At 35.5% G+C, this 12,420-nt stretch overlaps 1 protein-coding gene across 1 annotated transcript; it reads left to right on the plus strand.

Moving 5' to 3' along the window:
• Nucleotides 1–605: 605 nt before the first annotated feature.
• On the plus strand, nt 606–8,466 carry arih1l (ariadne homolog, ubiquitin-conjugating enzyme E2 binding protein, 1 like). The gene is made up of 14 exons (XM_056259142.1): nt 606–1,026; nt 2,583–2,650; nt 3,102–3,246; nt 3,382–3,474; nt 3,549–3,604; nt 3,694–3,760; nt 4,938–5,044; nt 5,325–5,367; nt 5,499–5,570; nt 6,004–6,134; nt 6,216–6,273; nt 6,465–6,725; nt 6,944–7,056; nt 8,171–8,466. The coding sequence occupies exons 1-14, from the start codon at nt 724–726 to the stop codon at nt 8,253–8,255; spliced, it is 1,602 nt and encodes a 533-aa protein (XP_056115117.1). The 5' UTR covers nt 606–723; the 3' UTR covers nt 8,256–8,466.
• The last annotated feature ends 3,954 nt before the right edge of the window (nt 8,467–12,420 follow it).

Here is a 12,420-nt window from a genome sequence, read left to right on the forward strand (position 1 = left end):
ATAACTGAAAATGTCAATAAAAGGGGTCTTACTTTATAATTTCTACGCCTTTGGAGAAACTCATATTTTACTTTCTATTTGGCTCAGGAAAAGAATCAAGAGTATGCATTAATATTATTATTATTATTTTTGAATATTATTTTGTATTATTTTGGAACAAACCAAATACAAGTACAATCCAAAAAAAATCTTGAACAATTAAGTAGGCCTATAATAACATTGGATGACAGCTTAGAGGATGGAAGACAACATTTTTTTTAAATAAGATAAATACAATTATATGACATATAAAGAGGCAATGAATCAAATTACGCTACATTCAAAAGTCTGTCATACAATTTCGCAATTTTTTTACATTTGATTATTTTTAATGTCATAATTAAGCAATTCAAGTCATGAAGGAAATGATTAAATTTGGGTATTGTTAAGGAAAATGTACATTTATGAAATAAAACAATTGCCAATAAAATAACTACATGTCCTATATATGCTATATCATAATTACAATGCGAGAAACAACAGTATTACAATAACAGACATTACAATTGAGAATCGGCGAATGTATTATGTATTGGTCAGGATGTAGTGACTCTAGTGAGTGACGCAGCAGTGACGCGGCGGGTCTGTAATAAGGATCCGCTCAGTCAGTAAAGCGCAGGTCAAACAGCAATACACTCTCACACACAGACACTTTATTATAGTCACCCTATACAACACTGAGACATGGACTCGGACGAGGGCTACAATTATGAGTTTGATGAGGAAGAGGAGGAGGAAGAAGAGGAGGAGGAGTGCAGCGAGGACAGCGGCGAGGAGGAGGCCGAGGATGACACGCTGGACCTGGGCGAGGTGGAGCTGCTGGACCCCGCGGTGGCCGGAGGAGAGCCCGACGATTGCGTTGACACCGGCGGCGGCGGCCTGGGGCCCGGGCAGGAGGACGAGGACTACCGCTTCGAGGTTCTGACCACCGAGCAGATCCTCCAGCACATGGTGGAGTGCATCAGGGAGGTCAACGAGGTCATACAGGTACATAGCAAACAGTTTTATTGTGATTTTTCCAACGAGTTTATAAGTTTGTTTATATGGATGACTGATGCTGTTAGCATTAGCATTAGCGAATAACTGATACGAGGCCGAATGATGCGAAATGAAGCGGGTTTTTTTTTTTTTAATGGTGTTGCATTAACTGTGTTATTTTTGGTGTTTTTGTGTTATTTTAGTGAATTCAAGTGATTTTTTTATGAGCTAAATCTGTTCTGCCAGCGCGACCCAGTTAATAGAGACTGAACTTTATTTGACAGCTTTTAAGCATATCTAAACGCATCGTATTCCTTAAGTCGTATGTTATGAGTCAAAAATCTGTGTGTTTATATGTGATTTGTTGTTGTTATTGAAGCAGACTAAAGTTTATAGCTGTCACTTCAACTAATGCTACTTGACACATTTGTTTTTAAAATTTGACAGTTTTTAAGCTTGTGATACATGTTCTCCAAACACAAACACACTTTAAAGGGATTTACATGTTTGAACGCACATTCATCAAGCATGCTAGCATCCAATTTTAGTGGAGATCAGAAAACTTTGGTGAAAAATTATAAATGTTTATTTGTACATGGATGAATGACAACCGCTGGTACCTGTTGTGTATTTTGTAAGTTTAGATCAGGTCCAGCAATATGAGGAAAACACATGAGCTTTAATGGCTTTCCACTTAAAAAGAAAACTGTATCAGTTTCTGGCACACATGTTGTTATACAAAATAAGAACATATTAATCATGTAATACTGGACAATGATGTTGAGTATTTATACATTTGTATAGCTTATGAAAATAATATATATTAGTGTTGTGTTGGGAGTTTATAAGATAAACCTGACAAAACAATACCAGACAGTTTTCCTTGGTTTCTTATATCACCCCTAAGTTGAGCTGTTAAAGGCTTCATGGTGCAATAGTGAAAATAAAATGTGTCATTTTGGATGGGCACCCATTCAGTCTCAGGTTGGCATTTGAATGAACCTCAGAAATCTGAAACCGAGTTATTTTTCTCAAAACCAACTGAAATGAAAAAAATAATTTGCTTATAATCCCTGCTGCCTGCACACGAGAGACTTTATGGAAGATTGTTTCTGCTACTGAATAAAAAATAATAAAGCCATTTTTGCTTATTTTTTTATTACGTGGTGGAAACAAGCTTCCATAAAACTTGTTGTTGCTTCCAAACAAAGGTAAAAATGCATGTATATCGGCATGTAAAATCCAATATCATGCATCCCTTGAAAATATATTTCAAGAGTAATAAGTACAGATAAATCTGATTTTCTTGTGACTAAGTTCCTCTTACAAAACTCTGAATATCTTTCGATGATTTGATTGAAAACCTAAACTTTGATCGATCCAGTTATTAGTTCTTCCTCAAAAGCGCAGACTGTGTCTAGTATGATACCCTTGAAAATACAACAGGAAAAACCTCTGCAGAAGCCCAGCAAGTTGCATAAAGTCATCCAGATTAAAGATAATCTTTTCGAACTAAACTGAGACTTGGTTTAACTAGATCTGTCACTCAATATTTTCTTTTTCAGAACCCAGCTACGATAACCAGAATACTCCTTAGTCACTTCAACTGGGACAAAGAGAAGCTTATGGAGAGGCATGTAATTTTTCTTAATTTAATTTACTATATTTATTTATTTTAACATTGTCATAAATTTGCAAAGCTTGGTTAAAGGACGTTATGATTAGGGATGCACCGAAATGAAAATTCTGGGCCGAGACCGAAAAAAAATTCAGGGCCCACTTGGCTGAAAAGAGAAAATAAATAAATTAATAATCAATTAATTATTTAGTTATCAACACTCAAATAGCTAAAACTGAGTTGTACAAACATTTAAATTGCACAAGGCAGGCTTTATAATATCAAAAATCAATAAACAAAATTATATTTACAATTATTTTTACTTCAGTTTGTTGGTGAAATATAAACATTTTCGGTAGTGGAAATTTCAGTGCATCCCTAGATCCCCAGAACTTTAAAATTCGCCTTTCTGTTTGCTGTTTGAAAGAGTTCTCTTCTTCCTCCTCTCAACATTTAAATGGTGCAGGTACTTCGATGGAAATCTGGACAAGTTGTTTACAGAGTGCCACGTCATAAACCCCAGTAAAAAGGCCAAAACACGACCAATGAGCACACGGTCCTCCAGTCAGGATTTGCCCTGCCAGATCTGCTATCTCAACTATCCAAACTCGGTCAGTGCCAGTTAGAGCCAAATGTCTCTTCATCAGTTCCTTAGAAAGCCTACCAAAACTGTGAAGTCCATTGACGTGACTCATTTTGCACAACTTGATGACTTATTCGATAGGAATGTGTGTTTCCTTATCTAGTATTTCACAGGTCTAGAGTGTGGACACAAGTTCTGCGTGCAGTGCTGGGGTGACTATTTAACTACCAAAATCATTGAGGAAGGGATGGGACAGGTGGGTTTCTGTTCAGCTCATTGTAACCTGATGTTGTATTCTGCTCCTACAATTGTATAATTTTGTTTTTCCAGACCATCTCGTGTCCTGCTCACAACTGTGACATTTTGGTTGACGATAACACTGTAATGTAAGTGCTTTTGTGTATTTAACCTATTTATTTTAAGATTTATCTGTTTTAAATTAGTTTTAAAATATTTGTTGTTGTTTTTTTGGCAGGCGACTAATCACAGATTCTAAAGTGAAATTGAAGTATCAGCATTTAATCACAAATAGTTTTGTAGAGGTAAGAAGTTCTTTATGTTGGTTGCAAAAATTTGTGTGTCTGAAATGCAAATGACATTGTGCAAATAGCACATTTGCAACTCCCTGAATAATCTAGAGATTCCTAATACCAATATCAAATCAGTATTTGATCATTTTATTTGAGGAACAATCAATTTGTTATCAGTTAACTGATAACTAACTAACTTTTGTGTGTTCAACGCTTATCCAACTAATATAAATAAACTATAATCGCAATAAACTATTTCGTTGATGTCGGGCATAAACCTTGCATGTCCAAGACTGCTACTTTTCTGGAAATGGAAAAAAACACTGTATTTTTTTAAATAATTAAACTCTGCGATGTTATTGTGGTGTTATACATGTTCAGACACTTGCATGTGCCATTATATTGTTAACATTTGACCAACATCAAGCTTAAATGGAGTTACAAGGATTTAAATACATGTTTTGTCTCTCACTATCACGCCCGCATCCGAGGCAGTAAGTGCATCGCATTATGTTTTCATCAACTTACAGATTATAAAGTTTACTGTAGCTATTTGGGCGCTCAGTTTTTTCTGTCATTTGGCCAAAATCTCATAAGATGAAGTGCTTTGCACAGGCTATTTAAGACCGTATTGGCTGTGACTCGACAACAAATTCTAGACTAAGACACTATTTTCTGCTCCTCAAATACATAAAGCATTAGCATTTATATATTGTGCCTACTGAGTAAAATAAATATTGTACTTATTCAAACAAACAGTTCGTTATTTACCGTTGCATTGCAAACAAGCAGAGATGGTCCAAAATGTGTGCTGCACTTCATTTAAGATCGAGATGGGGAGGTTTGACTGACAGTTTGAGGATCCAATGGAGTTTAGTTAAGCTCTTTTAATACTTTTTATTGGTTAAATAATTGCAAAAACTCAGACACACATAAAGGGTGGCCAACAGTAATGATTTATGAAAAAAATAAAAATGACAAAATATAAAAGATACACGGTCAACAGCGATGATATATTAACCGTTCTGATGGTAAACCCCTAGCTGATGCTAAATCTATCAAATATATGTGGTGTCTTTGTAGTTGAGCTTTCGAATGGCATGATTGTGACGTTTGGGTAAATATCTGTATGGATGCAGTGAACTGTTTTGTAGTCTCTCTCACTGGTTGTGTGTCTGCTCTTCTACAGTGTAACAGACTGTTGAAATGGTGTCCGGCTCCTGACTGCCACCATGTGGTCAAAGTTCAGTACCCTGATGCCAAACCAGTTCGCTGCAAATGTGGGAGACAGTTCTGGTAAGAGTCTGATGCAGAATGCAATGCTTTAAAAATCACTTCTGCACCTCACAAGTGATCAAGCTTAACAATTTCATGAAATGATGTTTATTATACACCGTTTTTTTCTGCTGCGCACCCTTTTCTGTCATTATTGACTCAATTGTCAGCCTTATGCTGTTTTTAATTTGTAATAACACCATATTGCTTTGAAACAACATATAGGTGAGTATATAATGACAGGATTTTCATTTTTGGGTGAACTACTCCCTTTAATTTCTTTTCTTTTTTCAATAACCAGTTTCAATTGTGGAGAGAACTGGCATGACCCTGTTAAATGCAAGGTATGTTAGCACTCATATTAGGTTAGATTATTTCCATTGTTGATATTTATAATCTAATTGATATTATTAGATTAGATTTGTCATGAGAGGTTTTCATTTGCTTTAATAATATTGCTAATCTTCTCTTCAAGTGGTTGAGGAAGTGGATAAAGAAGTGTGATGATGACAGTGAAACATCAAACTGGATTGCAGCAAATACCAAGGTACAAGGACCCCTGAACAGTCAACTGATATATATATATATATATATATATATATTTAATGTGTACTCTTACGATATTGAGTCCATAAAATTCAGTGTTCTGTGGTATGGAATACGTGAAAGTATTATTTTGAGTCCATACTTTGTCTAAAGAGAAAAGGATCTTTACGTTAAACAGGTCTGGCCATTTGTTTAACAAATTAATTTACATTTATTTTATGGGCAATAGCAAACACAGGACAAAAGTGTGAAAAATAGAATAGAAAAGCTTCACGTTTTGAAAATTCTAATGCCAGCAATATATTTTTTAATTTAAAGAACAAGGCAAGAATATTTTTGCTTGTAATCTGCAGCAGGCCACACATGCTAATAAACCTAATTTGTAATTAACCCAGAATATTCCTGTCTCATTTGGGTATTCCCGTTTTTCTTAGGAATGTCCCAAATGTCATGTGACCATTGAAAAAGATGGGGGCTGTAATCACATGGTGTGTCGAAACCAGAGTTGTAAAGCAGAGTTCTGCTGGGTTTGTCTCGGCCCTTGGGAGCCCCATGGCTCTGCTTGGTGAGTCCACTTCACCTTTTATAAATGCTTATGTTTTTATATACATATGATACATTGGAATAACATGCACGCTGATTATAGGTACAACTGCAATCGCTACAATGAAGATGATGCAAAGGCAGCCAGAGATGCTCAGGAGGTTAGTCATCATTTGATGCAACATCTCCAATATACAGCAGTCACATGTCATCCTTTATCTATCTAAATTGAATTAGCTCTTGCAGGAAAGCATGACTTATTTTGTGGTGGTGTGGCATGTATGCTTGTTCGATCTCTGGACCTATAACTTGTTTTCTTTTGGAATGAGTGTATGTTGTACCGATATTGCAGCGTTCCCGTGCAGCCCTGCAACGCTACCTCTTCTACTGCAACCGCTACATGAACCACATGCAGAGTCTGCGCTTCGAGCACAAGCTGTACGCGCAGGTGAAACAGAAGATGGAGGAGATGCAGCAACACAACATGTCGTGGATCGAGGTGCAGTTCCTGAAGAAGGCCGTGGACGTGCTGTGCCAGTGTCGGTCCACGCTTATGTTCACATACGTCTTCGCCTTCTACCTCAAAAAGAACAACCAGTCCATTATCTTCGAGGTGAGGAGGAAATCGTGTTTCATTTGAATTTCACGAAACCATGTGGTAGACTGTTTTATAGATACAAGAATAATGACCAGGTTTACCAAACACTCCATCTGTATGCCATTGGTGGGATTAACATTCAGAATATGTTGTAATAGCATCACACTGTTTACACTTCATAGAAATCAACATACCGATGTCTTAATACTTTTTTTTTTTTTTGTTTTATAAAGAACAATCAGGCTGATTTGGAGAACGCTACAGAGGTGCTTTCGGGTTATCTAGAGCGAGATATCTCCCAGGATTCTTTGCAAGATATCAAACAGAAAGTTCAGGATAAGTATAGGTGAGACATTTTTCCAAATGCACAATATTGTGTCTGTTTTTGTTTCTTAAATGCATGACATCGTGTTGACTGCTGCAGTGTTATTGTAGTATTAATTATATTATTTATTAATATTTTAATTAGCTTTTAATTTGATATGTTCAGGTTTCATTTCAGTTTTAGTTTGTTTTAGTAATTTTGTTATGTGCTTTTGTGTTGTTGTTTTTATACATATATATATTCCCCACCATGAAGCTGTGAAAAAGCACCATTTTTGAATCTTAACACATCGGGCAGGTTTGATGTCATTAATGGCAAAAACGCCATTGATTCTTGCTTGTATTCCGGGGGAAAGTGTAAAGCACAAGCACCCCAATATGTGGGATGGAAAATGGGAGGGGTATCAGTGAATGATGCATGAACACATGATGATTTGGAGACTTATTACACAGGGAATGTTATGAAATGTACACGCTAGTGATGCACTGAAATGAAAATTATTGGTTGAAAAAGAAACTGGTGATTTCTGGAGACACTGGGTTGAAAATTCTCATTATAAATGAGCAATTATATGAAATGACTACCAATTCTAATGATAAATACAAATAAAAATTATATTTATATATTCACAATTTGTTTTAATTGATTACACACTTCATTGGTGTAAATTTACAACAGTCTATTTTTAAAAAAAAATATTGTTTAAATAAATTGACAGCTGTATAGAAAAAGTTTCTTACCGTATTTTACTGATGTTGGTTAATCTCTGTCAGTGTAGTGCACTGGGATAAGCAATAAATAGGATAAGCAAAAGTACACTAAAAGTTCCTGTTATCCAATCTGTTAAAGTTTAATTTTCCATTTATGTTTTCTGCCTATTGTCTCTTTCCGGTGAAAATGTTTTATGGCATTTCCAGCAGCTGTAATTTTGGGGTATCCCTAGTACAGACCCATTTCAACTCTGTATTCTCCAGTGAAATGCCTTTACAGAAACCCGTGTGCACTGGAATGATTTCCACTACAAATCCAAATGTTATAAAGCAATCACTAATAGGAAACATTATTAAAACATTCCTAGCAAAAATGTTGAGCTTCTCACATTTGAGGACTTTTCTGCGTTTCTCCTCCCGTTTAGATACTGTGAGAGTCGGCGACGAGTGCTGCTACAGCACGTTCATGAGGGCTATGAGAAAGACTTGTGGGAGTACATTGAAGACTGAGCAAAACTGCTGCATCACAAGCATATTGGAGCAAATAAAAGCAGTGAAGTGCTGTGGTCTCCAGTCCAGTCACAGCTTTGGTGTCGGCCATCACCGCAGCCCCTCTCCATGTTGCATCCTTTTTACGTGGCATCTGGATTTTTGTCATTATCTAGAGTTTGTTCATTTTACTGAAAAGGTAGAATATTCAAATAAAACTCCTACGTCAGTATTGCAGTCTGTAAGAGTTGATTGTCGGCACGGAAATGTATTGCATTCTCCTTGCTTTCCGTGGAGATTCTTCAGTAGTCTGTTTTTGTTTTTTTAAGTGCTTTTCGTCTGAAGTTGTTTTTATAGTTCAGATTGGCTTGTCTTAAGCATAGCTTTACAGGTCTGAGCCATGCAGAGTGTGTTGTGCTTCGGGGATGCTTGGTTGGGTGGCTTTGTGTTTTGGGCGGAAGTGTGTATTTCAAGCTGTAAATAGCACACTTGCATGTAACATGGAGTGGGATGCATCTTTTTTTTTTTTTTGCAAAATATTTATTCTTTACAGATATTCAAGAATGTTTAAACAACATGAGAAGAGGCCACATGACAGTTTTGCCTCATGGTTTGTTTTTGTTTTTTTGCTGGAGGTTGAAAACCTTTCCAGAAAGTTGCACACCCAAATCAGAGGCATAGTAACAGCAGGGTAACTGTAGCCTTAATTACATGCATATATATGTGTGTGTGTGTGTGTATATATATATATATAGATATATATATATATACACACACACAATTAATAAAAAGTAGAATTTGGTGAATCTCACACGGAAATATCTGGGTCATATTTAACCCTGAAATCAAAAGATTTTTTTTTTTTAATTATATTTTGCATAAAGAAAATATAGCCTCATTTTAGAAACAGTATAATTTGTTTTTTTTTTTTTTTTTTACATAACAATTATGCTCCATTAGATTCATGAAAATAAAACCTCAAATTCTCAGTACCTTAATGCAAAACAACTCATTAATTTAGGTATTACAGTAATTATTATCCAGTCTTATTCATTTGATTTTTTTTAAAATATAAGCATATATTCAGGACAGCAGATCTACTCTGATTTACTAATTTGTTTACATTATAAAAATGAGAATTTGAGGTTTAATTGTCATGAAAATGTCAGTGCAAACATTTAATATTCAGCAAAAATATATTTTTATTTTCTTTATTCAAAATGCAATGTCTAATTTTTTATTTATTTTTTACTTTTGTTTTGGTGGTGAAATATGACCCATAAATGTTCTTGGCCGTTTACATGAGATTCAACATATTGCTCTCATTGTCTAATGCAGTTTTGGAAAGTGAACATTTTAGATGTTTGGTTGAGCTAAGATCGACTAGAACATGCACTCATACCTTTTTATGAACCATCTCGTCCTAGTTGATGTTTAGCTGAGCGTTTATCTCTTTAAAACAGATGTTATATCGAACACACACTACCAGATGTTCCATGAGAGCAAACTTGAGTGACATTCACTCACTAACAACTAAAGTCTCGAATGCTTTTACCTGTTTTACTTTTCATTTACTTTTTAAATGTACGCACCTTTTGTAGTGTGAGAGAAGGCCGATGGTATATTGAAAGCACTGTCGTATTTCTTTACATGACTGCCAAGTGGTTATGAGGCTTACTGGTACTGACTATCAAGCACTATGTGGAGTAGATATAACTGAAGCCTTGCATTGATGAGCCTGGCTGTTAAGAACAAAAAGTTGCCCTTTTCTGGTAAACTTAAAGGCAAATAGGAGCGCTGTGTTTACACTAATGTCAGAAATGGCAAGAGACAGAACGTGAGCATATGTGACACTCGTTGTTTTTGTTATTTTTATTCTGTAAGAGCTTACCGGCAAGTCACTGTTTGTACTTCCTTTAGGTCATTACTTCACACTGTTTGAATGCATGGTATTCATTCTCAGTGCATCAAACATGTTTGCATCTGTATTCGGTTTACAGCGGCTTCTACTAATTCTAATGTCACATTTTATGTACTCCTTGATTGGCACCTGGAGTTTGTGCTCATGTTTTATTAAACCCTCATTTGGGGGGGAAATTGAGGAACGGCAATGTTCCCTGTGCTGACAGATGAGATTTCTTCACCAAAGTGTGGATTAAAAATGAACAGTCTCTAATTTAGAGAAATGTTCATCTACGGTGGCTTTCCTGTGTTATAACCATTCTTATTAAAAAAAATGTCCTATTTAAATAAATCTCATTCAAAAGTATTTGGGTGGAATCATTGTTTTATTTGGTACTACCTAAAATGTTTGAACAGTTTGTCTAGTCATGCATGGTCATTATAATTAGTTAATATATACATGTATTACTTCTGTATATTTATTTGGTAACACTTTAAAAGAAGGTTTCATTAGTTAACTACTTTAGTTAACATGAACTAAGAATGAACTTCTACAGCATTTATTAATCTTATGTTAATTTTAACATTAACTAATGCATTATTAAAATCGAAAGTTGAATTTGTTAACATTAATGCAATGTGAACTTGCATGGAAAATTAACTTATTTCTTAGTTATTTTTATTAACTAACATTAACAAAGATGAATAAATACTGTAACAAAAATGTATCGCTCTGTTAGTTAATACTATAACGTGCTCAAAATGTTGCTGTGTTGCAGATAAGGACGTGTTATTGTTAAAGGGATAGTTCACCCAAAAATGAAAATTGTCATAATTTAGGCTTCTCACCCTCAATTCTTTCTTCTGTTGAACACAAAATAACATATTTTAAAGAATGTTGTTGGTAACCAGACAGTTGACGGCACCCATTGACTTCCATAGGAAAGAAAAATACTATGAAAGTCAATGGCTGCCTACCGTCAACTGTCTGGTATTCTTTTGTGTTAAACAGAAGAAGGAAACTCTTAAATGGATCCTGAACAGATAATAAGTACCAGTAGGGGGCGCAATATGCTTAATAAACGCGAACCAGAAAAATAAAGGAGGCTCTTTCTCTGCTTCCCTGTCCTCTCACTGCGGATGGGTGCGGCTTCACATCACTGCAAGATTTACCGCACATCATTTTAATGCATGCATGCTTATGTTTATCATACCGTATGAAGCCTAGTTAAAAGCATTGTGTTATTTCCACACTAATATAACCCCCTAGAGTGTAAAAAACGCATCCCTCATGAGGATGAGTGGTTAATGTATGAGGTTGGGAAATGTGTAAAAGCAAAATATGCATGTAAATATATTCAAATGTACATCCTACAAATATAAAGACAAAACTAATTTTGAGGTAATAAGTGCTGCTTTGAAGACCCTCCATTAGGTTGTTGAATTGCTAATAAATGCTGTGTTTTTCTTTATGAAACAGGAACTACTCCTTCACACACACTCTACAAGTGAAGCCACATAGCATGTTAATGAAATATTAACTTAAACCTGTGCACTAGTTGTCAATCATCCGCCATGCTATTACTTCCTCTTTTGTGGTTCTCCAAATGCTTTAAACAATGTCGAGAATGGGCAAGGATGCATTTTAAAAAGACCTATACCTGATAGCCATACATCAGAGAAACTCACAAGAAATAAAGCCTCAAGAAATAAGGCCTCAGGGCTAACAACAGAGCTGTGTGGGTTTAAACGCAGCTCAATGGGAAGAGTGTGTGGTTTGAGTGGTGTGGTGCAATGCTGTATAGGGGAAAACGTGGTATTGACTAAGCCAAGTTTGATTAAAGCATGCTTAAGTTGATTTTGCAGACAGAATTTTGCATAGATTGCAACATAGGGTAGCCTATTTTATACTTATAGCTACTTTTGAGTTTCACAAGAAGTGTGATAGACTATTTTAGCAAAGGCCTGTGTTGGTTTGATGACATTTGTAAACCAGAATGTGACTTCTGAGTGATGAGCAGAGAATAAAGATAAGTTCTCAAAATGAATATCCCAGCTTGTACTAAGGTCAAGATAACAGCAATCTGACAATCTTATTTTAACCTAAAGCCTTTTACCCAGAACAGAAACTAAGTGGCCATCTTTAAAAATATCAGAAGATGTGGTATAAGTGAAGAAACCTGGTTTCCACAAGAAAATCTCCAGTGCTCACTGGGAGTTACAACCTTCATAAAAAGGTATAATTCACATCATCTGTCATTGTGCTTGTTATGTGTTTAGGAAA

This window comes from Rhinichthys klamathensis, unplaced genomic scaffold, assembly GCF_029890125.1.
Source record: "Rhinichthys klamathensis goyatoka isolate OS25496 unplaced genomic scaffold, OSU_Roscu_1.1 h1tg000165l_1, whole genome shotgun sequence".
Classification (NCBI taxonomy): Eukaryota; Metazoa; Chordata; class Actinopteri; order Cypriniformes; family Leuciscidae; genus Rhinichthys; species Rhinichthys klamathensis.